A 24,302-nucleotide genomic window follows, 5' to 3' on the forward strand; every position below is an offset into this window, starting at 1 on the left:
GCCAATCAGAGCAGCCAGACCCCTAATCTTAAGCTTTAAAAGTACCCAAAAGGATAAGCTATAAACAATATTCAGCCACCTTATAGTTGTTAAACAGAAAGACACTACCCATAGAGCCCAGAAATGCTTTTGTGTCAGGCTGTAAATATTTTTTCCTGATGCAGTTTGGTAAGGCATTTTGAAATCTACAGGGACTGCCAGCCTCAAGGGGCCATTAGAGGAACTGCAGCTTTTGCCACTTTATATTTCCACCTGCTGCTTAGAATTGCAGTGAGAGCAAATATCTATTTCAGAAAGTCATTTCCTTTTCCCCCCCTTTCACCCTGCATCTGTAGAGCTTTCCTTTTCTCACTGCCTATATATAAAGCCACTTTGTATGGATCGTGCATATCTACAGGCGGCACACCTTGCTGTACACATATCATTTGGTCTGGTGGCATCAGAGCCAGAAGACAGAAATCACACTCTCAAAAAGACACACACACACACATTCACAGAGATACATATTTGCCTCCTGAGGTCTTCTCCCCGTTCTTTCATCTTTTATTCAAAAGTGCTGAGCAGGAATAAAAAGAATTGGACAATCCAGTCAGAATGAAGTGACGGAGAGGAAGGTGGTCTCTGCGTGTGTGTCTGTAGGTGGTGATGGTGCTGAAGACGCATTTGCAAACTCATCGTTTTTTCTCTCTGCTTTGCCTGCTGTCGGCAGGGGGGGGGGGGGGGGGGCCTCTAATCACGTTTTTAGTAGTATTTACTAATGTTTCATTCATTAAGCTTCAGCAGCCACAGGAGAGACATCATCATCCATCCACCAAAGTGGAGGTTATTATCGCCTTAAATCATCTCACAGCGTACCTGTTTGGTCGGCTGTCACAGGCCGACAAAGGCCAGACCCTGTAAACCCCCGAGGGAGAGAACTGTCACTCTGCCTCCCTCAGTTTCCTTCACATTACTCTCCCCCTTTTCTTTCTTTCTTTCTTTCTTTCTTTCTTTCTTTCTTTCTTTCTTTCTTTCTTTCTTTCTTTCTTTCTTTCTTTCTTTCTTTCTTTCTTTCTTTCTTTCTTTCTTCCTTCCTAATACACAATACTCATTTTTAAATATCCATCATCGAATGAGGACCTTCTTCTCGAGTATTTTCTGTCCAGGCATCAGGGCCAACAATTGTCCTTGCAGCACCAAATATGCTTTGTCTATGAATCTGCCCTCTAGCGAGAGGGCACAGTTTGCCCCTTTCTCTCCATCTTCACTCTGTTCTCTCATCCTCCCTCCATCCTCTATTCATCTCTGCCTCCCTCTCCCTCTTTCTCTCCCTGCAATCCTTCACTTTTGGCTGTTCGGCACAGCAATTATCGCCCCACCTCGCTTTGCGGTGACCTCTGAGATGATTAAGTGAGATTACCTGTACAGTACTGGTGTGAGAAGCATGCTGTGAGACAGTTTGTCTAATGTATGTGTGTGTGTGTGTGTGTGTGTGTGTGTGTGTGTGTGTGTGCATGGGATACAGTAGCTACAGTCATCTTTAGCCACAGGGCAGGTGAGCCCCTACAGTTTCTGTATGGCTGGCTGCTTACAGTACAGTGCGTTACAGTGATTTGTAGCCTGCCACAGAGGGGCTTATAATCTGAGGCCTAAATGAACTGATTAAAGTGGAAGAGGGAAAAAGTAAAACAACTGTTTCTTATGTGCACAGACGTACCCACAAACACCTCGCAGCCTGATGCAGATACACCGGGACACCTTTAAATGTGGTCCAATTGCTGCAAGAGATGAAGATGGCGTTTCATACCTGCTCCATGAGAGCTTCCTCACAAAGATATAAAAATATACAGCCTAGAATAGAATCTGAAGTCCTTCCACAAACGCCAATTTAAAGGCCCATGTCTTCACTTGGGCAATTGTTGGTTCCCCGCTTTCATTACAATATGCCTCTCATTAGGTGTCCGTTGCTCAGCACCACCTCCGGGTGGAACTTATACTAATGAGGACAGTACATCTAACGAACATCCTCCTCCCTCTGTCCTTAATTACAGCGCTATGCCTCTCCCCGAGCCAACACAGCACCCAGTATCGCAGCAAACCCCCGCTGAAACACAAGCACCACAAACCTCTTTGTCCCCGAGAGCCGAAACCGAAGACACACGTCTGTGTCCGCCACACCATGTTTGGAGGGTGTAGCAGCGAGGCTGCGTATGCCCGTCTTTGTGTAGGGAAGCGAGTGTTTGTTCATTACACGGTGAGCTGTGCCATTATTTGATATAAGCTGAAACAAGCTGTAGGCTCCTGGGTAGATTGGTGATTAAACATGCAGTTACAAGTGCACGTATGACAGCGGATAATAGCTTAATAAGGAATATAATGAGTGTTTACATACTGATGGGAATGACTTGGTTTATACTTTGTAGACCATAAAGTTTTCTTATCATTTCTCCTTTAAAGTTGAAGTTGCGCTCATAGTTTGGCCTTCAGAAAGTGATAAGAGGGTGGGGGCAACCAGCTAGTGTTAAAAAAAGAAGTTAAAATTACTTTTTGGTTAATAACAATAGAATATAAAAAGTAGCATGTCTCATCTTTGGATGGATGAGACGTATTTGCGCAGAATGGCACAACTTCAGACAGAACCTCATCATCCCTGCTTCCTGTTTCATTTGAGAATCAACACACTATAAAACAAATGCAAACTGACACTTATATGACAGTGAAGGAGGTCGACTCAGAACAATATACCACGATGCTTAATAATACCTCTAGTAGAGGAATGACGTTTCTGTCAGTTTTTTCACTTTAACTCGATTTCCAGACATGAGCTTTGTTTTATTAAAATCAAAGTGTAAGACATGCATGTTGACCTATATATTACACAAAAGTGCCTTCACAGCTACACTTTTCAGGACCGCTTGTTGTTTTGCTTTGCTTTTCTTTACAAACTAGCGCGGTGATTTCCACCCGTGCCTTGTAATTTAATGAATCATTTAATTGTTCCGTGGCTGTGAAGGCCTTGAAAGGATGAGGTGCAGATAATCCTCAGTAATAGGCATGAATTATGAACAGAGGATGTCCAACAGCAGCGTTCTCAGTGGCCAAAATGAGACGGCCTAATTGGTCATTTTGAGCTTCTGAAGACTTATAGTACCATCCCTTGTGGACGTGCTTTGGGGCCTGTATTTCCCATAAGCACCTAGAGTTATTATGTGCGGATTCATAACAATTTCTAAAAGGCTGACCCATGGTCATGGCCATTGGCTTCCCCTCCCTCGTAGGCTAAGCGAGGATGTGAGGCCACTAATTAGGGCAAAGAGGAGATCCAAGTATGCCTCAAACTTTTGGGCCCATTTTCATTTTCCTCTTTCGCTTCTTCGTCTCCGGGGACGTTCTCTCATGGCTGAATAAAACTGAGCCGAGTTCAGCCGGCCGTGTACAGCTAAATCCTTTCTGTGTCTTCATACCCCCTTCCATTTATTGGTTTGTGGGCATTTAAACCAGCCTAGGTTATTAAACATCCTTTTATTCCTTCTCCCATCCCTCCATCCTTGACTTCATTCTCTCCTCACTATCCATTTTCTCTTCCTCTTATGCCTTTATTCCCTTTTCCTCACTTGGTCTCTGGTACCAAGGGCGCCCACAGATTATAATAAAAGGCATAGGATTTTAAATTAGAAATTAATTTGGATAATTTGTCTCCAACGAGCACCCTCCTCCTGCCGCTCCTGCCAGAAATATGTTAATATATCATATTAAGTAATTTCTGGGCTGAGATACACATGCTTATGGAGAGAGAAAGAGAGAGGAGAGCAAGGGAGAGAGAGCACTCATCAAGGTTGGATCTCTAATTAGTTAGGCTGGCTCTCTGGGCATGCTCGGTGCAAATCTTGCTAAAACCCTCCTGTCACCTTAGCACTGCTGCCACTTAGAACACCTTGGAATCAGAGGTGACAAGCTTAATATAGGAGAGGGAGGAGGAGGAGTGGGAGGTGAGGACACCACAGAATGAACTGGAGACATAAAAAAAGAGAAGGGATTCATTGGAGGGAGATTAAGAAATTATGTAAAACGTAGCAGACATGTTTCCATCTAAAGTGGCTCGTAAATTCCTGAAATTTGGTCCGACTTTCTTCAAGATTTTATGTCTCTGCCTGTAGCTGTGCCAGTGCACAAAACATAGCATAACTAAAACAGGTTGCAACCTTTGGTCTGTACTGCAACCCCAAGTGTACACAGACTACATAAAATGATGGGCGTAGACAACATGACATCAGCTATTGCAGTAACCCGTTTTTAAAACTTCGACTGTAGCGTTTTATCTGCCTAACAAATGCCCTGCATGCTCATTATTTTAACATTAACATTTGGAAGATGCTATACTGGTTTTTCAGAGCCAATTTTTATATGCTCACATGGGTAGAGTGCTAAATTATGAGCTAACACTAGCAAGCTTGGCTAGCAAGCTGCTTTTATAAACTTTATGAGTGCAATCCGCATACACAAAATACTTGAACTTTACTCACCAAAATTGAAGAGGAGACTTCTTGGATGCCCTGTAAGTACAATTAATCACACAGGAAGCCACCATATTTGGAAGGTTGTTTGTTAGAAAAGCTCTAAAAGGCTCCAGAAGTACAAACTATTGAACCATTTCAAATTACATAACATAAAAACATAAAAACAGAGCTCCAGTCACAGGAATGTTGTGGATATGTTACATTTACATTCAAAAAAAGTTACGGTTTTAGAATGACTCAAGATTTATGATTCAAGATTCTTTATTTGTCACATGCATAGTTATACAAGTACAACACGCAGTCAAATGTATCCTGACAATGTAAATACTATTTAATATAATATCGTTACCTTCATGTAGTTCATGTAAATTCATAGTTACATTGTATTTATTTCTATAACATTATTGGAATTTGCCACGTCACGTGGCAAAGTTGTCAATTGTTGGTAATCTTGCAAATTTACTAAATAACAACATCTGTTTAAAGTAGAGATCTACTGGCTAGGGACAGGAACTGGATGATTAATCAGACCCTGACCTCACCCTCACCCAGCTGAACGTGGACATTTTAAGGAAGCTAACAAAAGGGAAAGCGACAAAAGCCAAAGAGATCGACAGCTCAAAGTCACGGGCCACAAGCCAGCAGCCTCGGTATGAGCAACAGAGCAAAACAGCTATGAGCAAACTAATGGATAAGAGTAAAAAAAGAGGACAAAAAACATCGTGTGAATTTATAAACATATTGAAAAATGATGTAATGCACATATGTTTTTTTGCATATATCTGTTGTACCTGCTTTAGTTTGGTGAGGTTAAGGTTGATGTAGAGCAACTCGTTCTCTGTTAATTACTTGTATCTCTTTCCAGTAAAAGAGCACTTTATAGTTGTTTCAGTCAAAGGCAGAGAAGGTCCTGTAAAATACTGCAGTTTAATTGTTAAGTTTGTTCATTTCTTTTATTATGAAAATAATATTTTGCATGGAAGTTATTGTTTTTAGAAACTAAATTCAGCAAAAATTGTTTGTGGCAGGTGACACAGTCAGGAATTGCAATCTGTGTATCTCCAATTCAAAGCTTAATAAGGTTTAAAAAGGTGAGTAATGTGCCTGATCTATACCCCGTGTTAGCTCGGCTGTTTGTCAAAAAAAGCAGTGAAAAGTATATGATTGTATTTCTGTGCTCTGGTGAACTGAATCATTCCTCCACTATGCAAAGAGCGAGAGAGAAAAAAGATGGACGTAATACACTTTGGTACGGCTGCACACGCTGGCAATTGAATGGGGAGAAAAATGTCATGGCAGCAATGGGGGTTGAGTGTGCTGGGTGGAACTGATGTGTGTGTGTGTGCATGTTTAAGCGACTACAACCTGAGATCAACTTCACATTAAGAATTGCCCTGTGGGTAGTTTAGCAATGAGAGTGCGGGCTGGCTGGGAAGAAATATGCTTTGTAGTGAGACAGAGAGAGCACTAAGGTGATAGACGCACATATCATGCTGTGTGCGTTTTGACCAAACACTGTTTAATCTGTTATGGATTTTCTTGCCCTCACTCTTTCTCTCACTATCTCTCGCCCTGCATGCTCGATACTCTTTATGCGACTATCCTCAGCCCCGGCGACTCGCCATGCCTCGTGGCTCGTGATTAAACAGTGCGGCATGATTCAAAGTCAAATCTACCTTCTCTGTGCAGCAGGAAGCTGTCATCTTGCATGTTTTAGGAATCAAATTAGTTTGCAGAGGCCTCACCCCTCCCCGCTCTTTCCCACCAAATCTTTGCGCTTAGCGAAATGTTTTCCAAAATGCACCCAGAGAGCTACGGCTTTCCCGATTACAAATTTCCTCTTAATCTCGAGTTGTGGAAAGACAAACTGCAGCTAAATGGGACTCCAAAGCGTCTTTTGCATTATTAACGACCGTGATGTAACAGCAAAACAACTTTTGAGAGGAAGGTGGGGGCGGACAATTAGGCAAACGTGGCTCATCATTAAAAAAAACCTCAAACAAAACAGTGCAGATAATGCATTTCACAAATGTTTAATTAGACGGTATTAATTAGAGGCTTTCCTCTCGCCTTTCTCTTTCTCTTCCATCTTTTCCTCTCCCCTTTCTTTCCCTCTTCCCTTCCCTCCTTCTTTTTGTGATAGATCTGCAGCGTGACCCCCAGTTAATTGAAACCCAGGAGACTCTTCTTGCATAAAATCAGATTTATCTATCCATAAAAGGATTTCGTTAAAAATAGTCCAAATCCAGTGGCTCACAACTATGAGCCTGCAGCTACCGAGGCGAGCCTGGCTCCAACCCCTTTCGCCCTCTCTCAGTCGCCACAGTAAAACAAGTGCTGCCTACTGCTAACTAGCTGGGGACCCATTAATTAATTGCAGGAAAACATAGACACTATGTCTGTGGGGCACATTTTTTTCTCCCCAAAAGAAAGAAATGACTCTGTGTGTGTGTGTGTGTTGTCCCTCATCCACAGCTCTTCTGAACTGTCTCCAGTGTCCCCAGACTATAATAAGAGGAAAGTAATGATGGGCCATAGTGATAATGAAAAACCATGCATCAAACAAAACACATTGATTCTAGGAGACAGGTCAAATGAATAGCAAGCGCAGTGACAGAAAGACGGTCCAGTCAGTGCTGCTGGATGAGAAATATGTGTGTTACCTGCAAACTTAATTTGTTTCCTGGGAAATATTTAAAACTTTTAGCAGAGATCGTTTTCACAATAAAAGGCCCGAGAAGGAAGAGACAGAAGAAAACTGTAGGAAGTTCTTTGGATTTGTTTTTTTCCAGCGTGCCCCCTGCGTGCGTATTGCCACCACAGTGGTAGTTTGGGACAAGTGCTGGCCCCTGTCCAAATACCTCTGGATTTATAGCATCGTGGTCCCCCCCCCCCTTCTCGTGTCAGAGGTGTTGCTGTTTGGACCAGAGCCAGACAGCAATATTGGTGCAGTTATTTGAGAAACAGAGGAGGGGATCAGAATCCGGGTGCCTAATTAAAGCAGACAGGGATTTTCGACAAATGCATACAAGAAGCGGGGACGTCTAACCCTGGGGGAGCCATTATTGATGCGACACCCTAAAGACAGGAGTCACATATGGGCATCTCTATCTGTAGGCTTTCCCTTTTAATTCACTGTGGGCCATATAGTGCCATCTCGCTTCCACGCAGCCGCTGACATTGTGAGGGAAAACGACGGCGCGATTACAATCATGACACCCATGTGTTTGCTTGTATGAGTGTGTACGAGCAGGCAATTGTTTGCACGTGCGCGTGTTATTTGGCTCTGAAGTGATACATGATGGGGCTGCGTTGTCCCCCCAATCAGTGGTTACACTCCCCCCTCTCTCCTTCTACAGGAAATTAATAGGCAGCTGCCACTGATGCGTTAAATTGCTTTGCGTTGGGCACTGCAGACAACTGGATTATTTATTCTTTATACTCTCCATATTAGAACAACTGCCTTGTGCTTTGCTATTGTTTTTAAATGAGATCTCGTTTCTTAGTGTAGCGTTAGCAGCTACTGTACGTAACTGTTTCAAGAGGTAAAATGGTTGAAGGTGTTTTAGCGGAAATTACTCTTGTTCTAATTCTACTTGTTACTTGTTATTCTACTTTTTAAACTTTCATTAAAAGCGCTATATAAATACAGGCCATTTACCATTTACCATAAGAGTGTGTCTGATATGGGTTTACTGGCTGTATGATTGTTTTATTAAAATTGACATGAAAATTGGTGGATTGCAGAGTACCCTGACTATTCCTTCACTGATTTCCCTCAAATCTTAGCTACACCAAGTTAAATCCATGTGAATTCATTTGAGATTATTTTCATGATTTTCATACTATAAAGTAACTACACAGGACCTGCTCTTTCAAAACCCTATATTTTTGCAAATTAATGTCTATTATCAGCATTACTGTAGTGTCAGAGGGCTCGGCGCTCTGCTTTATGTTGGCACCATCTTGGTGAAAAGAAAGTGAGCGATTCCAAACCTTTTTTTAGTGGGAGGGGTCGGGAGTTCAACGTGTGGTTGAAAAGTGGGGAGTGGGAACTGATTGCTGTTTACGTCGAATAATCTTTATCGAGCATCTTAGGATAGCTTTTGTATTTTTCATGCTTTGTTTTGAAAGGAGTAGCTAAAGCTTTATAATGAAGAGACGGGGGCGGTACTGCAAGGTTGAAGTGCTGGCTAGTTGCCCAGTCGCCAGTTGTCCAGTAACAATGGGCCTAGCCTTGGGTTTTGTCTCAGTTAAGTAGACTTATGTTTGTTTTAAACAGTTTTTAATTTTTTTAACTTGTCTTTTTCTTTTGTTTCCCATAAAACACCATCCTGATCTGTCTTGTCACATGTGGACACTGTAAATGAATTGCACATCAGGCGAAGAGTATTCGTGTATTTGAGTATTCCTACAAGACCCTTATAGCACTGATTAGCCTTGCAGATTGAAGATCCCTGTGTTGGTGTTGTTCTGACATCATAACAATGTTAGTCCAGGATCAGCATCGCAACTGACCGGTCACATTGTCAGAGAATTCTGTTAGCATTAGCCATTAAGTTAGCTAAGGCTACTAGCAAGCCAAAATGAGTGATATCAGATTGAGCGACTGAGGCACAAAGTAACAGTGACAATTTGACTTTTTTTTCTAGTTCAAGCCTCTGGACCATCTGAGGATTTGTTTAAATTCATGTAATAGTCAGAGATTGTCTTTAGCTTTAGAGCTAACAGTAGGGCCTAGCAAGACAGGAAATTAACAGAATGGCACGGGAGTTTCTGAGACAACCTTGACTAGATGATCAAATGATTAAGCTAACCAACTGTGAAAACATTTAAAACATTAATAGATAATAAATGATGGAAAATAAGCATTTGTTGCAGTTTTCCATCCCTTGTAATAGACTCATGAGGTCTGTTTCTATTGTTAAAGCTCATAATTAATATTCTCGACATTAAGTACTCTGTATATATATATATATATATATATATCTTTTTTCTACAATGAAACAGCTATATATTAGAGGTATGTATTTATAGGGAAGTATTAAATCAGCCTTTCTTTCTCGTTCTTAATTCCTATGTGGCTTTGCTTTTTCCTTTGTAGTGGGGATCCCCATCCCCCTCTACTGGACCACTGTCAGTGGGAATCTCCTTCAAACCCCCGCTGCTGCCTGGCCCGGCATCGCCTCACGCTGCCTCCGCACATATGCATGTCATGCGGTGTCAGTGCCGAGGTGTGCTCTGATGTTATGGGGCCTGATGGCAACATATTCCCTGCTGATAGCGAAGATTGCTACACTCAGGTATAGCTCTGAGTCTGTGTGTCTTGTGAGCCCGCCCTTCATGTTATGGGTCTATACCCCGGCTGACTGGTGAGCCCCCTGCACCTAAGCGAGTCCTCAGTGACAATTCAGCATGGCAGCTGGAGGTTTATGGGGCAGGCGAGTCTTCTCCACTGTTCTCTATGCTCTGTTTCACTGGGCACTTGCCCCCATTTCGTCCTCTTCTCACACTAACCCTCCTGTTTTTCCATGTGGCTGAGCTTGGACCAGGAGGAGGTGACTCACACACTGTGGCTGATGTACTGAGCATCATCACTATGCCGCTCTGTTTTGCATCCCCCCAGTTAAATTTAAGCGAATGCCTGACGGTACGGGACGCAAAATGGTATCGATCCTCACTGGGCAATTCAGCTGCAAATGCTACACTACGGCTCAGTTTCCGCTACTGCTCCTAAACCTCAGAGAGCATCAGTGACTTGCTTGTCTAATCCTTAATTTTTTTTTATTTTAGCAAAAATAAAATAACTAACTCAATAAGATATGAGATAAAATATAAAGATCATAAGAACAGATGGAAGAAATTTCACAAAACTTATTCACGTAAGGCCTTGGAGGAGTTTTTCCACCTGTATTAAAAACAGCGCTGAGTAATATTCAAGTTAGCTGTGATTTAATATGACATTTAGTAGATTTTGCTGTAGCACACAACACAGAACAGCAGCAGGCAGCACCCATGGGAATCTCCTCTCCTGGCACACAGTTAACATTCTGCATTTGTCCGGCACTCTGTAATTTATTGGATCTCATCTGTCCAGGCTTTGATTTATATATTGATTTGAAAAATAAATAAAAGTGATAGGAACCTGCATTGGGGTGTAATGATGGACTGTGTCGACATGCAGGAGTAGGGATATGAAACATTGGGAGGAAATTAGATATTATGCCCCCAAGACAACTGCAGCCAGCAGCACATTCATTATTGGCTGGATATTTATTATTAAGAATTTCTCTTCATGAGTGACTGCTGTGGAATATTTCGACCGTGCTTGAGCAACCAAAATGGTGTGTGTGCGCGAGTGTGTGCGTGTGCGCGCAGTACAGTACGGTTTTGTAAGTGTGTGCGCAAATGTTTGCTGCCATGTTTCAGCAGATGAAGACAAGAAGAAGGCTTGGTTTGTCAGACTCTTAAGAGTAACACACACACACGCACAGTCCTGTCAAGCTCCTTAGGTAAAACGATAAAAAAAAAATACATGCAGTTCACGCATAAAAAGTCACGATCTCGGTTATAGAAGGCACCGGCACGCTCTCCAGCTCCATATTTCAACATGACAGGACCACATTTGAGAAAACAGTGGGCTAGAAAAACACTAGACAGCTGTTAAATACCAAAACTCCTTGCCAGGACTTCCACCGCCGCTCTGCACCAGTTTTAATCACAGCACAGTGAATTTCAAACAGCAGTATACAAAAAAGGGGGCTGCTGTCCAAGCCTCCAGAATTTTTATTTCATTTTTTCCCTCCCACTTCTCTGCTCTAATCCACTTCAATTATGTTTCCTCCCATTTCTCCTGATCACTTTACAGCTCAGGAGCACCTGTGCTAATTGTAGCTGCGATGATTGCTGATATGTTTCTCATCCTTAAAGGAGTTTGCGAGGGGGACGACAGATAAACATCCAGCCCTGGGGCTTTTTGAGAAGCATGGCTCAGCCTAGCAGATGGCCATCATATTATATGAGGAGAGCTTCTTGCGCTGGCTGGTACGGGTGGGTGGGGTGTAATGAGTCTGAGGTAGGAGGATGAAGAGGTGTGAAGCAAGGCTGTTGTGGAGAGTGAAGGAAAAGAGGGAGGAAAAGGTGGGGAGGTGGAGGTGGAGTGAAGGAAGGTAATGAAAGGAAAGAGAAGATACATAATGAGAGAAGAAATGAGAGCATCAGGAGGAGATGAGAGAGAACGACAGAAAGAAGGCCTAAGAAAAGGGGGAAAGCTATTAAACGAACCTCAGCTCATTTAAATTTCTAATTCGGTGCAGAAGTTTGAATTTTGGAGATGTAATTTGGTCTTTTACTGAGAATCAGCCTTGGGGCTATGTTTCAGCTACAGCCAGCAGCTGGTCAGCTTAGCACAAAGAGCAGTAACAGCTAGTCAGCTCCGTCCAAAGGTGATAATATCTGCCTTACAGCACCTTGAAAACGCATTAAGGGAAAAAAAACAAAAAAACTCCACTGCTTTGTGGCAACCTCACACTGATGACAAAACAGGAAAGTACTGCATGTTCTTCCAAAAATAGTAACATAATCCTACTTGAGGTTGTGGAAATGCACTGAAATAATATGAAGCTTCAGGCATGCTTTGCATTCCACATCTACTGTCTAAGTTTTTATACATTAAGGTGCTAGTAGTTCACTTTTTTGTTAAGTTCGGGCAGAGTCTTGCTAGCTAGTTGCTAGTTGTAGCTTCATATTCATCCTACCAATCAGACGGTCGGTGTCGGAGTTTTCTTAGGCAAGGTACTTGAACCCCGAGTTGCCCCTGTGGTGTCCATCGGAGCCCGAGTATGTGTGAACGTTAGAGTGTGTAGGCATAGATATATGAATGCTGTCTGAATGCATGTGTGTGAATGTGCCTTGCAGTAAGAAAATGCTTTGATTATTCAACTGAGTAGAAAGACACTACATAAGTGCCAGTCCATTTACCAATCACGAGCACTATTAGCAGAATAAGCTGCTTCCCCAAATGCTAAACTGTTTCCTTTAAAAATACATTTTTCTTTTAGAAATCAATCTTCATATCATCTCGTTACACTGCTGTTATTCAGGCCCTTGTCCCATCAGAAATTAACAACGTTAACTGTGGTGGTGTTGTTCCATTAAGATTGTCTTAGAGCACAGCTATCTGCGACACACTGATTCATTTTACCAGTTACGCCCATGTTTACCCTGCTTATAGACTTCTCAGAATGACTCCTGTGAAAAGGGCCTATTCCACCTCAGGTTGTTCTCATGTTTTAAAAGAGGCACAACAGGCACAATGGGAGTGTGTGTCCCATTAAACCCACGATGACAGGGACTGTGTCATCTGGTGTGTGTCTGTGTGTGAATAGCAGTGTGAGGGCAACTGCATATCCCTCATTTCGCCACCTTACTGCCCTCACTGACACATAGCACCCATAATGAATGGCTCTGCCAGCACTCCCCTATGTGGCCATCCGCGGTCTGACCACATATTATATAGCAACCTATCTGAGGTGGACCGCATATTATATAGCAGCCTATTTGCGGGAATGATGAGCTGCGGACACCTCCCATTATTTATTAGGAAGGGCCTCAGCCGTGCGAGAGCAGAGGTTGGTTGGATGTGTGTGTGTTGGGAAGTGTAGGGTGTAAAATGAAGAACAAGAAATGAGTAAAGGATAGAGGAAAAAAAGACAGAAAAGCAGTATCCCAGATGACTGCAGCTGCATTTATCTTACAATGAAACGGTTTCCTGTTCTTGGATGTTTGCTTTAAATTTAGAATTTCAAACAGCCTGTCAATGTTTAAAGAAAAACTAACCACCTAAACTCACTTATTACTAGACAGCACAACAAAATAACGCAAAAGTACACGAGTTAAAATAAAATAGCTGACTTCGGTGGATGGCAAATTCCTCTGTGGCTTTGAAAAATGGCAAAAAACCTAACCGTTCTAACAGGGGTCAGCCGGCTTCGTTAGGTGTGTTCTCTCGGTGCTAAAAGACAAATGATGTACTTTGCCTTGGGTCAACTGGGCTTTCCCATCCCATAATGACCTTTCAGGGAGCTGGAGGAGAATAGCCTTTCCCATAGCGATAAAGCAGTTCTGTACGCCGCACATCGAATGTATGTAATGGCAAACTAATGTTTTTAACCCGTAACATGACCCCTCAACCTCTAATGGACTGTTTCGCTGCCCATCAATCATACAAAGACAGTATTAAAGCAAGGCGGGCTTTAAAAAAAAAGAAAGAAAGGGGAAAAAAACATCTGTTTTTCCTCCAATTTTCTTGTCTGTGTGAAACTCAAATCTACAGCCAAACAAGAAAGCATCCAAAGTAATTTTCTCTTTCCAATTGAGTTACATGCTCTCAATCTGCGCAACACTTGCCATTTTGCTGTAGAAGAAAACTTAGTAGTCCTTTGTGTGTGTGTGTGTGTGTGTGTGTGTGTACTGCTGCACTACCAAAGGTTCCCCGGAGGAGGGAAGATCTCTGTCAGTTTGTCATCACACACAAGCTGCCAAGTTTTATGAAATACCAAATTACTAATTGGCCCAGCGTTAGGTTTCCCGCCTGGAAGTGAGACTGTAATATCGGGACCTCTATTAGGATCACAGAGAGAGCCACACTCAGCCCGTCTCCTGCTGAGCTGGCAAGTCTCCGTCATTTCACAGCACGCCGGAGACATGCGCATACAACACAAATGATAATGAGGGACAGACTCAAACATTTTCACCGTGTTCGTAGGCTACTTAAAACACCGCCGCGGCCACGGTTTCACTACCAACATTGGCGATAAAATGAGCACTACTGCGGTGCAATTCTTTTAAATGAAAGGGAAACATCTGATCGGATGGATGATCCTCAGTCCAACTGCATTGTCTAACCACCTTGTAAAGTTTGCACAGATGTGATTGTTAGACTAAAAGCCTACACATTAACTGTGAAAACTGCAGAGGTCTATTTGTTCTGAATGAGGCCTGAAAAACGTCAAGCTCCTTGGAGCCTGTGTGGAGCACAATGAAAGCGAGCAGGTGCAGAAGAGGGTATGATAAAACCTCTATGAAAGGATACACTTGCCTCACAATATTTCCACAATACTGACAGACACCTGCATTGTTCATATCATCCAGTGCTTTACATCAAAAGAGCCGTGCGGTTAAGAGGGGCTAAAAGCACGATACTGAGTGAATAAGACCGGACGAGCACAGATCTCCGGGGTGATGACTGGATACTGAATCTGGATTAAAACCAGATGCACAGATATGAAGCTAAAACCAGAGATTCAGAGACGGGTGAGTGTTTGTATGAATGTGTGAAAAACAGCAGTACACCACTGTCCTGAATGTACTGGCAGTCGCACTAATGTCAGTCAAGTAATCTTTTTAACCACAAGAGGAAAAAATAAAGCCGGATATAAATCCAGACCAAAAATGCTTTAATAGCCCTGCAGGGGAAGCAGCGGTTTGCCTGAGGAAGAACCAGGTGTGAGCTTTATCATGCCATCATTTAGAAAAACTGAACTGGTATTTATGTGACACACACACACACACACACACGATGGATCTAAATGAATAGGACAGCCTCAGCGCTGTGAAGACTGCTGTTTATTTTCCGTCTAGCAGTGCTCTCTTTTTTCAGGACTCCTAATCAAACACGCCCAAGGCCACTGGATGGATAAACACACACACATTTTGGCAACATTTCAATTCTTCTCTCAAGTGGTGCAAAAGGAGAGAATAAGGGCTGGCCGACAAAAAAAGAAAAGAAAACACCACCGCTGTAATTACTAAATACATATTTTATTGTAAAAAGAGCTTTACCCTTTGACCCAAACGTATATGGTTAGCAAATTATGGCAGCTGTTGATGTTCAGGAGTGACTAACTCCCAAAAATGTGACCATCGCACATAACACACATTATGAAGGTTCGAGTCACATATGGATTACCCCAAGAAACCCAAAACAAACAAAACTTATGAAAGCCACTTTTACGTATAAAGAAGGTCCTGAAAAACATGTTCTTCCATCTTTCTGGCACATGCAGGGGCAAATATACTTTTTAAAAAAAATCAATATGTATTATTTTAAGATGGGTGACAGTAATTTCACACATGATACAGATTACCACGTATCTCTGTACTTGTTCTTTCAAACATTTCATTTTTGCTCCAACCACTCGAGGGTTAAAGTGTTTCACTCAATTCCAGTGCAAAACTGTGCAATTTGGTGAGCTAATGAGCTGGCTTCCCTTTAGAAAGTCTCATACTGCATGTCCTCAGTGTTGTACAACACATTGGAAAAAAAGTTTCAGTGGGGCTTTGAAGTATTGCTTCACAAGATCCCACTAGGCATTGATCCCCTTTTAAAACGCAGTTCCTTCATTTTCCTGCAGACAGTGCCACTTCGGTTAACCAGCAGTGTCCTGGTACGCAGATGGAAAACAGCGACTCCCTCTCCCACAGTTTGATTATTATCAGCTGTCTGTAAGGCTGATTGGAGGTCGAACCCTGTGTGCCCATCTTTGGCTCAACATTAGTGGTGATGAGGCCCGGCATATGCTTCAGCACATCCTGTGGGTGTTTCATCCCGGAAGTAGCAGAGAGAAGTGGTCTGTCGGCACAGGACTTCCACCGAACCTCTGAGTGTCTCCTACACATTTTGTGAAAGAAATCGGACTTTCTTTCCCGCCAGCAGCCAGCTCCTGAGGTCCTTGATGGAGGGAAGCTTCATTTTGTCCTTGTTTTTACTGTAAACATTCAAAAAAATTCCAAAGAGCACCAGAAGGCCGCCCCAGATGTACCTGACGAGGTCAAAGACGGAGAGGTTAGATGTTTTATACAACTAATGTGGGAAGACTTACGACACCCCGAGAAGTTTGTGGCTTCAGCTGAATGATGTAAAAGGTTAATAAACGGATAAATATCTACTTTCCACAGAAATGCAAGGATACAGTCTGTCCTAATGAGCAACACTGGGCAAAGGTTTGCATGCACAAAAATCCACAGGGCATTGTTAAAATAACAACACATAACTTTTTTTTTTTGGACAGTTTGAGTGAAGTTGAGTTTTGCTGAAACGATGGACCAATGCTGCTGCCCTATCAAACACATGCAAACCAGGTGTAATACAGGTGTTGTATATCATACAACTCCTCAGAAATTGATGCAATTAGTATTTATAAATTTGGTTAAATCTGCCATTTACTGATAACACACTGTAGTACTGCAGTTTTTTGGTTTTAAAAAGTGATAGCTGTTGCCATAAAAAGGGACTGAGTCCAGTTAAGGGTGAGGGCACACACCAGCTGGAGGGAGAATAAATTTGGCTGCAATGACACACAAAAGTTTTTCTGTTTCGTGATACACACACACACAGTTTTTAAGAGCCACTGAACAACAGAGCAGCGGATTCACTCTCTGACAGCGCAGAGGGCGAACAAAAGAGGGAAGGACAAACTGAAGGAGCGGAGGAAAACTCGAGGTCTGCAAATGGACTGAGGACATAAAAACCAGGGGCAGAGAAGCCAGATCAAGTTTTTTATTAGTCAAAAGAGGGGGTCAGCGGTCACACTGTAGACTTACTTTAAACTAGGAGGAAAGTGTTTTAAGTCAAAAGGTGGTGGTACTTACTGGAAAGTGAAGGGTTTTGCAAAGAACATGAAGGAAAGTACGATAGTCATGGCCTTCCTCCCAGTGGTCACTGCACAGAAACCCGCACAGATGCGTTACCATCAGTGACACTCGTTACATTTCTTTACTTAATTACTTTTAAAATATGTCTAAGAAAAGACAAACATCCTGGGTTAAGATAGTGATAATTTTTTTTATCTATATAATTGTGTGGCTGACTGAAATATGACTATTTGCCTTTTATGCCAACAATGCTGTTTTCACACGAGATAAAACAATTCTGAGGAAAACTTTATAAACTGCGACTCTGACCTGTTACAGCAACCAAAGCCCCAAAGAGCTTGATTAAGGCCAGCACAAAGGAGATCCCAAAATAACCCGTAAGAGAGAAGAAGAACGCGTAACCATATGTCTTCACGGGATGCTGAGAAGGAAAGAGGGGAGAACAGATAAACGAACAGGGTCCAGATGAAAAAACACTAAAAACTGCAACCCTGTGCTACTGGAAAACATCAAAACATCATCAATCTACAAGGTTAAAGCTGAAATACAAAAAACAGGATCCTGACACATTAGTCCTAAAAGGATCTGATTTCACATTCCTTCCAATGCTAACGGTTGAAAACATAAAGCAAACAACCCCACTAAAAGCTAGGAATGTGTAATCACATCATCTTCAGGTATATTCACCTCTGAGCAGAATGCTACGGCCGGTCCCAGCCCACCAACACACAGCAGGCCCACCAGTATGTAGACAAAACCAATGGAGTATGAGTACAGCACCTGTGAGCGACAAAATGCGGCATTACCACAACATAGAACAGAAGTACTTTCAATCACGCCATCAACCAAAGCATTCGGGATTTTTCTCCAACAATGTGTGATCCTATCAAAATGCCTTTGGATTTATATTATTTCACTAGTGTACCATTTCAGAGTTGGAGCCGTTATGGAGTTTCATGGCTTTCTCTTGCACGTTTCCAATGGCAGCATCTGCACACAGCGCCAGGGAGATGAGAAGGACACCTGCGTGCACAGAAACATGCACATGTAACCATTCAGGGTGAAGAAGGGGAAACATTAACAAACTACTCAATTTCAAACAGACGCCTCAAGGTGCTTTAACTAAATATATTATAATATTATTCTAGAAGTTCATAGAGCACAAATAGACATTTTATGCACTAAAATAAAAGTTTCCAGCCACAATTCAGTGATCCAAGAGTAAAAGTGAAAGAACCTGTGACAGACGTCAGCAGCTACATTATGGAGATGTACATCATATATACAGTGTCTTTAATGTACTCATGCAACATCTCTGTATTTGTATAGGAGCCTCTGTTCGAAGACCATCTGAGTTTGCAGGTGGATCTCAAAGGAAATACCTGTGACATTGAAGTTGGGGGCCACTTTGCTGTCTGCTAGGGTAAACCAGATGAGTCCCAGACTCATGCAGAGAGCAGCAGACACATCAGCCACATTATAACGTTTACCTGGGACATAAAGATGGAGGAAAACGTTATTTAAAATCTTATATTTTTATTTTTCAAGCCTTAAATCTAAACCTATTTCTTTTACTTGTCACCTACAAAAATCAGGCAAAGTTTTTAAAACTACACCAGCATGAAATCTACACTTTAATGTATGATATGTGTAACACTTTAAAACATCCCAGGCACAATAAACCAAACTGAGAGAGTTTCCCCTCAAGCACAGCTTACAAAGAAATCTTTGAAAGATGACGACCCACCTTTAATAAACAGAAGTTGACATTGGACTGAAGTAAAAACACATCACTAAAGAAAGTTTTTGCAACAGATATTGTTCACAACTTAAAGTTTCTTGGGCTGTGCATGCAAGAATGAAAAAGGAAAAAAAACTGTGAAAATGAAAAAAGAAAAAAAAACGTGGGAGGAAATAAAACAACAGGATGAAGGAGTCTTTCAAAAACAGGCTGACGGACGGATGCCTTGAGGTTGACGGGGGACGTGGCATCAGGTTGTGGTCGGCTTTGATTCCCTGACTCGTCTTTGAAGGGCCTCACATCAGATGCATCCCAACACCCCTGCCTCCATCCATCCATCCATCTGTTCATCCATCCCTCTCTCCCACTTTCTTTCCTCTTTGCATTTGGAGTGAACAAATTCTGTTTTCCACTCGACCCCCTTGAGGGACCGTGGTCCTCACATCTATTCATCCAGAGAGACGTAAGGAGGCGGGTGAAAAAACATAAAGAAATAAAAAAAAAAATGCACGAAACCCTTCTCACGTTCAGGACGTTGAACCTTGTGAAGGCCAGTGTGAGGATGAAAGGACAGACAGAAGTAAGAGCGGGGAAGAAACTGCACGTACTGCCGACCGGGCCCTCACGACAGAAAACAACAGACGTGGATGAAAAGGATGCACTGAAAGTTGAAAGGTGGTCACTGCTTCAAAGGAAATATGTGATGAATGAAATGAGGTGGAAAAAATGAATCTACTTTTCCCCCCCTGTAAATGATGATGTAACATTCACTTTTATTATATTCGGAATAATAAAAAAAATCTTCATTTTCAGTTATTTTGAAAAGACTGTTACCTCATGTGCCAACAGATTTGAGCTACATGTACGATTACAGTTTTGTTGAAATGATGAAAACTTAAGAGATTACAGTAACAGGTTCATGCTCTAAGGCGATCTCCTGAAAGCAGGAACCTTTAAGCTGACCCTAACTGTTGATTTACATTTGAACAAGACCAATTAAGCTTTTATAAGCCAACCCAAAAAACAAATACCAGACTAAATAAATATACCATTCAAAAAAGTTAAAGGAAAACTTTGAAAACAAACCAAATCCCAGTGGGGGAAAAAAAAAATACTGATAGGACTGGATAATGTGTTAGGAATAAAAGGAGCCCCAATGTGCTTGTATGCATCCCTGACAATATCAGGGGAATGCTGCTAAAGGAGATGAAGGATGGAGTCTTGGGGGGGGATCCCCTCCCAGTTCTGAACCATTGCATCACAGAGCTTCTGGACAACTTGGCGGCATAAGATGGACAGAAACATAATGTCCCAGAGGTGTTCTCTTGGATTTAGGTCAGGTGAGATTCGTCAATGTTATCACTTACTTACTCCTCCAGGACCTGCCTATAAATTCTCACTGCATGAGGCTGGGCATTGTTGTGGACAAAGAGGACCAAAGGACCCATTGCACCAACACAGAATCTACTAATAGTCCAAGGATATTATCCTGATACCTAATGGCAGCCAGGATGCTGCTCACTAGCCTGTAGATGACTGTGCGTCTCTCAATGCATTCACCTCCCCAGACCATCACTGACCCACCACCCAACCAGTCATGCTGCATGATGTTTCAGGCACCATAACGTTCTCCCCAGTTAATCCAGACCCTTTCACATCTGTCACGTGTACTCAAAGTACATGCTCTCTGCTCCCATCTAGAGAGCTAGGTGTCTAGAGGATGTCAGTCCCTCATGCCACCCTCATGAAATTTGCTTCTGATTATTTGGTCACACCAGTGGCCTTCTGGAGGTCACTTTTTGTAGCTCTGCACATCCTGCACAAAGGAGCAGATACCAGTTCAGCTGACGGGTTATGCATATTCTACGGTCATGTTCAGCTCTCCTAAAGTAACTGTCTCACCCACGCTTTTAAGACTGTGCTGGGAAGCATAGCAAACCTTGTGGCAATCAAACATATTAATGTGTCATCCTGGAGGAGTTGGACTAAGGTATCATCTCATGTCATCAGTAGTGACACTGATTCTAGCCAAATGCAAAAAATAGTTCTTTTAATTTGTTGAACAGTTTACATAACACAGGAAATCCCCTCAAATTATTTTACAATGAGAAAGGCATAGAAATGGTCTACAGAGAGCTGCAATACTGATGCCTGCGGATCATCTAGTAGCAAGGATGAAGACTTTGCAGAGCAGGAACCAAAAATACACACAATGCGCACACTGTAAATAAGTATCAACATAGGAAGCTGACCTTGTATAAACACTCCTCCAATCATGACTGGGATGAGTTTACAGCACTTGAAGATGACCTGTGTAGGGTAGTTCAAGTAGCCCAAAGAGGTATTTGACAGGCCCATAGTGCCCACCGTTAAAAATGCTATAATCATATAGGTCTTCCCTGGTATCCTGGAGGAGATGAAATTTAAAAAAAAAAAAAAAAAAACAAGGAAGAAAAAGTCAGACACAAAATGTGTTTTACAGTAAAGGTTGTCTTCTGGGGGGCAAAGCATAATCTGTTATCATACCTTCTGCGTTTGTCCTGTGTGAGCTGAAGCTCTACTAATCCAAACATGGAGTAGAAGCCAAACTGGACCAGAGTGAGGTACCAACCAAAGGGCTTGAATCCTTCCACAGAAAATATTAACTCCTATATTGAGGGACGAATATAAAGACATAACAAAACACCCTTAATAGCCTTGTCTCAGTTTTATTTAATCAATATATTCACATGTTATCATGTTGAATAACACATGTAATTACTGCATTTTTACTGTATTACTATACGTGTGTGTGTGTGTGTGTATAAGAAGGATCGTAATCCCCGTTACCTGTAAGTATCCATACATGAGGTAAAAGAAGAAGACTCCAGCCACACAAATAAAGAACTGTGTGGGTGCACTTAAGCTGCTCAGGTTGATCCCCAGAACCCTCAGCTCCTCCACAGACTTTATATGAGGTGACATCACCTCTGTAGACGAGGGGATGGAGATTGAAATGTGCTTCCGTGAACTGTTGTAGCCCACCAGGCCATATTTGGCACTCATTGTGTCAGCGCCTGCTGGAAGCTGCAGGGACATAAAGAAAGATTTGATGCTCCTCCTTTATGATGCTTCGGCATAAAGCACAGACTGCAGCTTTGATAAGAAGATAGCGAAAGAGCTCACAGAGGCATTTCATCATTACTGTGTATACGAAATGCAGATTGATACACCCTTCAAACTGCATGCAGTTGAGAAACTAGCATTAGGCAGGCTAACCTAATATTCCAAAGTAGAAAATGAAGGATGGGGCGGATAAACTAAGCCTGGAGCTGAGCTTTCATCACCTCGTGTATGAAATGGTGACCATTCACTGGGTCATTTTTATGATGACAGTAAAAAAAAAAGTAACTAGAGTGGCTGTGCCATCAACAGAAAGACCTGTTGAACACGTTACACCATGGGAACTGTGCTGAAATGAGGCGACTAAATGAAGCCATATTCTCTATTATATGAGTATGCAAACGATCCTTGCAGGCAGTGCAAAGCAAACAAGAGATCTTAGAGTAAACACTTAAGCAAAAATACCAGGCGAGGCTTTAGTGATGCAGTATTTTCGATACTTCGTTATTGAGCATGCACATATTATTGTCACTGATTCCCCACATTCTTTTAAAGACTTCTTTTCATTTTTTTCATTCTAAACTATGAGAACTGCTAGTGATCACTACTCTGACTCAAATCCACTCAGGATACGTTGCGGCCAGTGATATTCTGCCACGAGTAAAACCACTGAATAGCATTCACCAAAGCATCCACCACATTAAAGCTGTGCTAAATGAAAAAACATTATAAAAAGAGACTGTTCTTACCCCTGTTTAAATAGCCGGTAACGGTAGCTAGGCTACGAAGCAACCCGTTTCTAACGCCATGAATACTGAATGGAGGCTGTCATTTGATCAGAGAGCAACGATTAACAATCCAAAGACGCAGCTATTAACGTCATCTTACCACACGTTTGCTGTTAGCCACACATGTCGCACCTGACATAGCTTTATCATTCACCAGAGTAAGCTACAATAGCAATCTCGTTACCTTCAACAACACTTCCGGGTGTCTTTACGTGCTCTTATCCCCAGTCTCAGAGGCAACACCGGTGAAAATCATTCCCCTCGACTCGCTCGGCTTCATCTTTCACACACTCCGAACATTTTCACGTTTTTGGTCCTCAGTGACAAAAAGGCCAAAAATGCGCTTACAAGCGTGCTAGCCTGCTAAAGGCTAAATGCATTTGCAGGGATGGCAGGCTAGAAGCAGCCAACAACTTCCGCTCGGCTCCGAACTCTGAACTGCGCCGCTATTGGTCAGCGGAGACAGGCACTGCTTCTGCAGGTGGCTTGTTTCACGTTTTTTAGCTCCCGTAAAAATAACAAAAATGTATTGGTCGGTGCCGTCCTGTCGATTCGGCACAAACACAACAGAAGTGAATTATTAGCTGCATTTAATAGGAGAAAGACCTGACGGGCTGTAATACGCTAGCTTACCTGGGTAGAGGAGTTCATCATGAATAGGTAGGGTAGTGTTCCTGTCGCTGTCCACATCATCAGTGACACACAAGCACTTCTGGTTAATCCTGCTGAGTGACGGTCTGAGGTGTCAGTTTTCATTTTACTTTCAATTTTAAGAATTTATTTTTATGATAAAACTATTATTTTGAAAAGGGTCAAATTATGTACAGATATAAAGTTGAAGTCAACCAGGATAAAGGATAGTCAAATATAATGTAGAGGTGTTTTGTTATTTTGATGTCGTGCTATGTTGCACCTCTAACTTTGCTAGCTTTTACTTTTTTTCTTTAAAAAATTATTTTTAACTTTTTTTTAAACATCCAATACTGCAGTTAGATGGGAGAATTTCTAGGTTTATATTTTATTTAAATTTTTTAAGTATAATTTAATTTTTACGCTATCACCTTCAAGGTCATCTCCTTGTGCATTTCTTCCAGCGTTCCTGCACCTGCATCACTCTGTGGAGGTTTAGTTTGGACAGCTTCACGCAGCTGTGCAAGCTCGTGAGAGCAAACATCAGCTTCTGTGGTAAGGTATCAATCAGATCCAAAGTGCATGTAGTGGAGCATTGCTGGTGGGGGGAATTTGGTCTCCAGTTAAGGCATTAAAGGTGCATCACATCAGGAAACATGTTCAGCATTTGTCCCCAGAGGTCAGCCTGTGGAGGCAGAGCTCTTTCATAACGTCTTGAGCTGTCTGAAGGAAAGCATTTAGTAGAAGTGACTTGAACCGTGGTGTTTGCCGTTTTCCATACTGTACCCACTGAAAAAAAGCATTAAAAAAGAGCATAGTAGTTTTCCCCAACCCGACGTAATTGTCCCTCAACACCTGGCAACCCTAAATCCCCATTTTGATCTCTGATCA

The 24,302-nt window shown here is 42.1% G+C and overlaps 1 protein-coding gene across 3 annotated transcripts; it reads right to left on the reverse strand.

The window, feature by feature from the left end:
* Positions 1-15,296: 15,296 nt before the first annotated feature.
* slc35b3 (solute carrier family 35 member B3) lies at positions 15,297-23,505 on the reverse strand. 3 transcript variants are annotated; one of them, XM_026179621.2, is made up of 10 exons: positions 23,415-23,505; positions 21,721-21,957; positions 21,418-21,539; positions 21,144-21,298; positions 18,533-18,640; positions 18,076-18,173; positions 17,838-17,930; positions 17,460-17,571; positions 17,148-17,217; positions 15,297-16,318 (listed from the first exon to the last, which is right to left on the reverse strand). In XM_026179621.2, the coding sequence occupies exons 1-10, from the start codon at positions 23,472-23,474 to the stop codon at positions 16,168-16,170; spliced, it is 1,206 nt and encodes a 401-aa protein (XP_026035406.1). In that variant the 5' UTR covers positions 23,475-23,505; the 3' UTR covers positions 15,297-16,167. The 3 variants fall into 3 exon arrangements, with proteins under 3 accessions (XP_026035406.1, XP_026035407.1, XP_026035408.1); XM_026179622.2 differs by lacking the exon at positions 23,415-23,505 and adding an exon at positions 22,966-23,232; XM_026179623.2 differs by lacking the exon at positions 23,415-23,505 and adding an exon at positions 22,743-22,915.
* Between the last annotated feature and the right edge of the window lie 797 nt (positions 23,506-24,302).

This window comes from Astatotilapia calliptera, chromosome 9 (assembly GCF_964374335.1).
Source record: "Astatotilapia calliptera chromosome 9, fAstCal68.1, whole genome shotgun sequence".
Taxonomy (NCBI): domain Eukaryota; kingdom Metazoa; phylum Chordata; class Actinopteri; order Cichliformes; family Cichlidae; genus Astatotilapia; species Astatotilapia calliptera.

Coding starts and splice junctions, on each gene's coding strand:
- slc35b3 (XM_026179621.2), bottom strand. CDS start 23,474: ATGATGTGGACAGCGACAGGAACACTACCCTACCTATTCATGATGAAC. Junction 21,299..21,417: donor ACACAGGACAAACGCAGAAG/GTATGATAACAG, acceptor CATCTCCTCCAG/GATACCAGGGAAGACCTATA. Junction 18,174..18,532: donor CCCCAACTTCAATGTCACAG/GTATTTCCTTTG, acceptor CTGTGCACGCAG/GTGTCCTTCTCATCTCCCTG.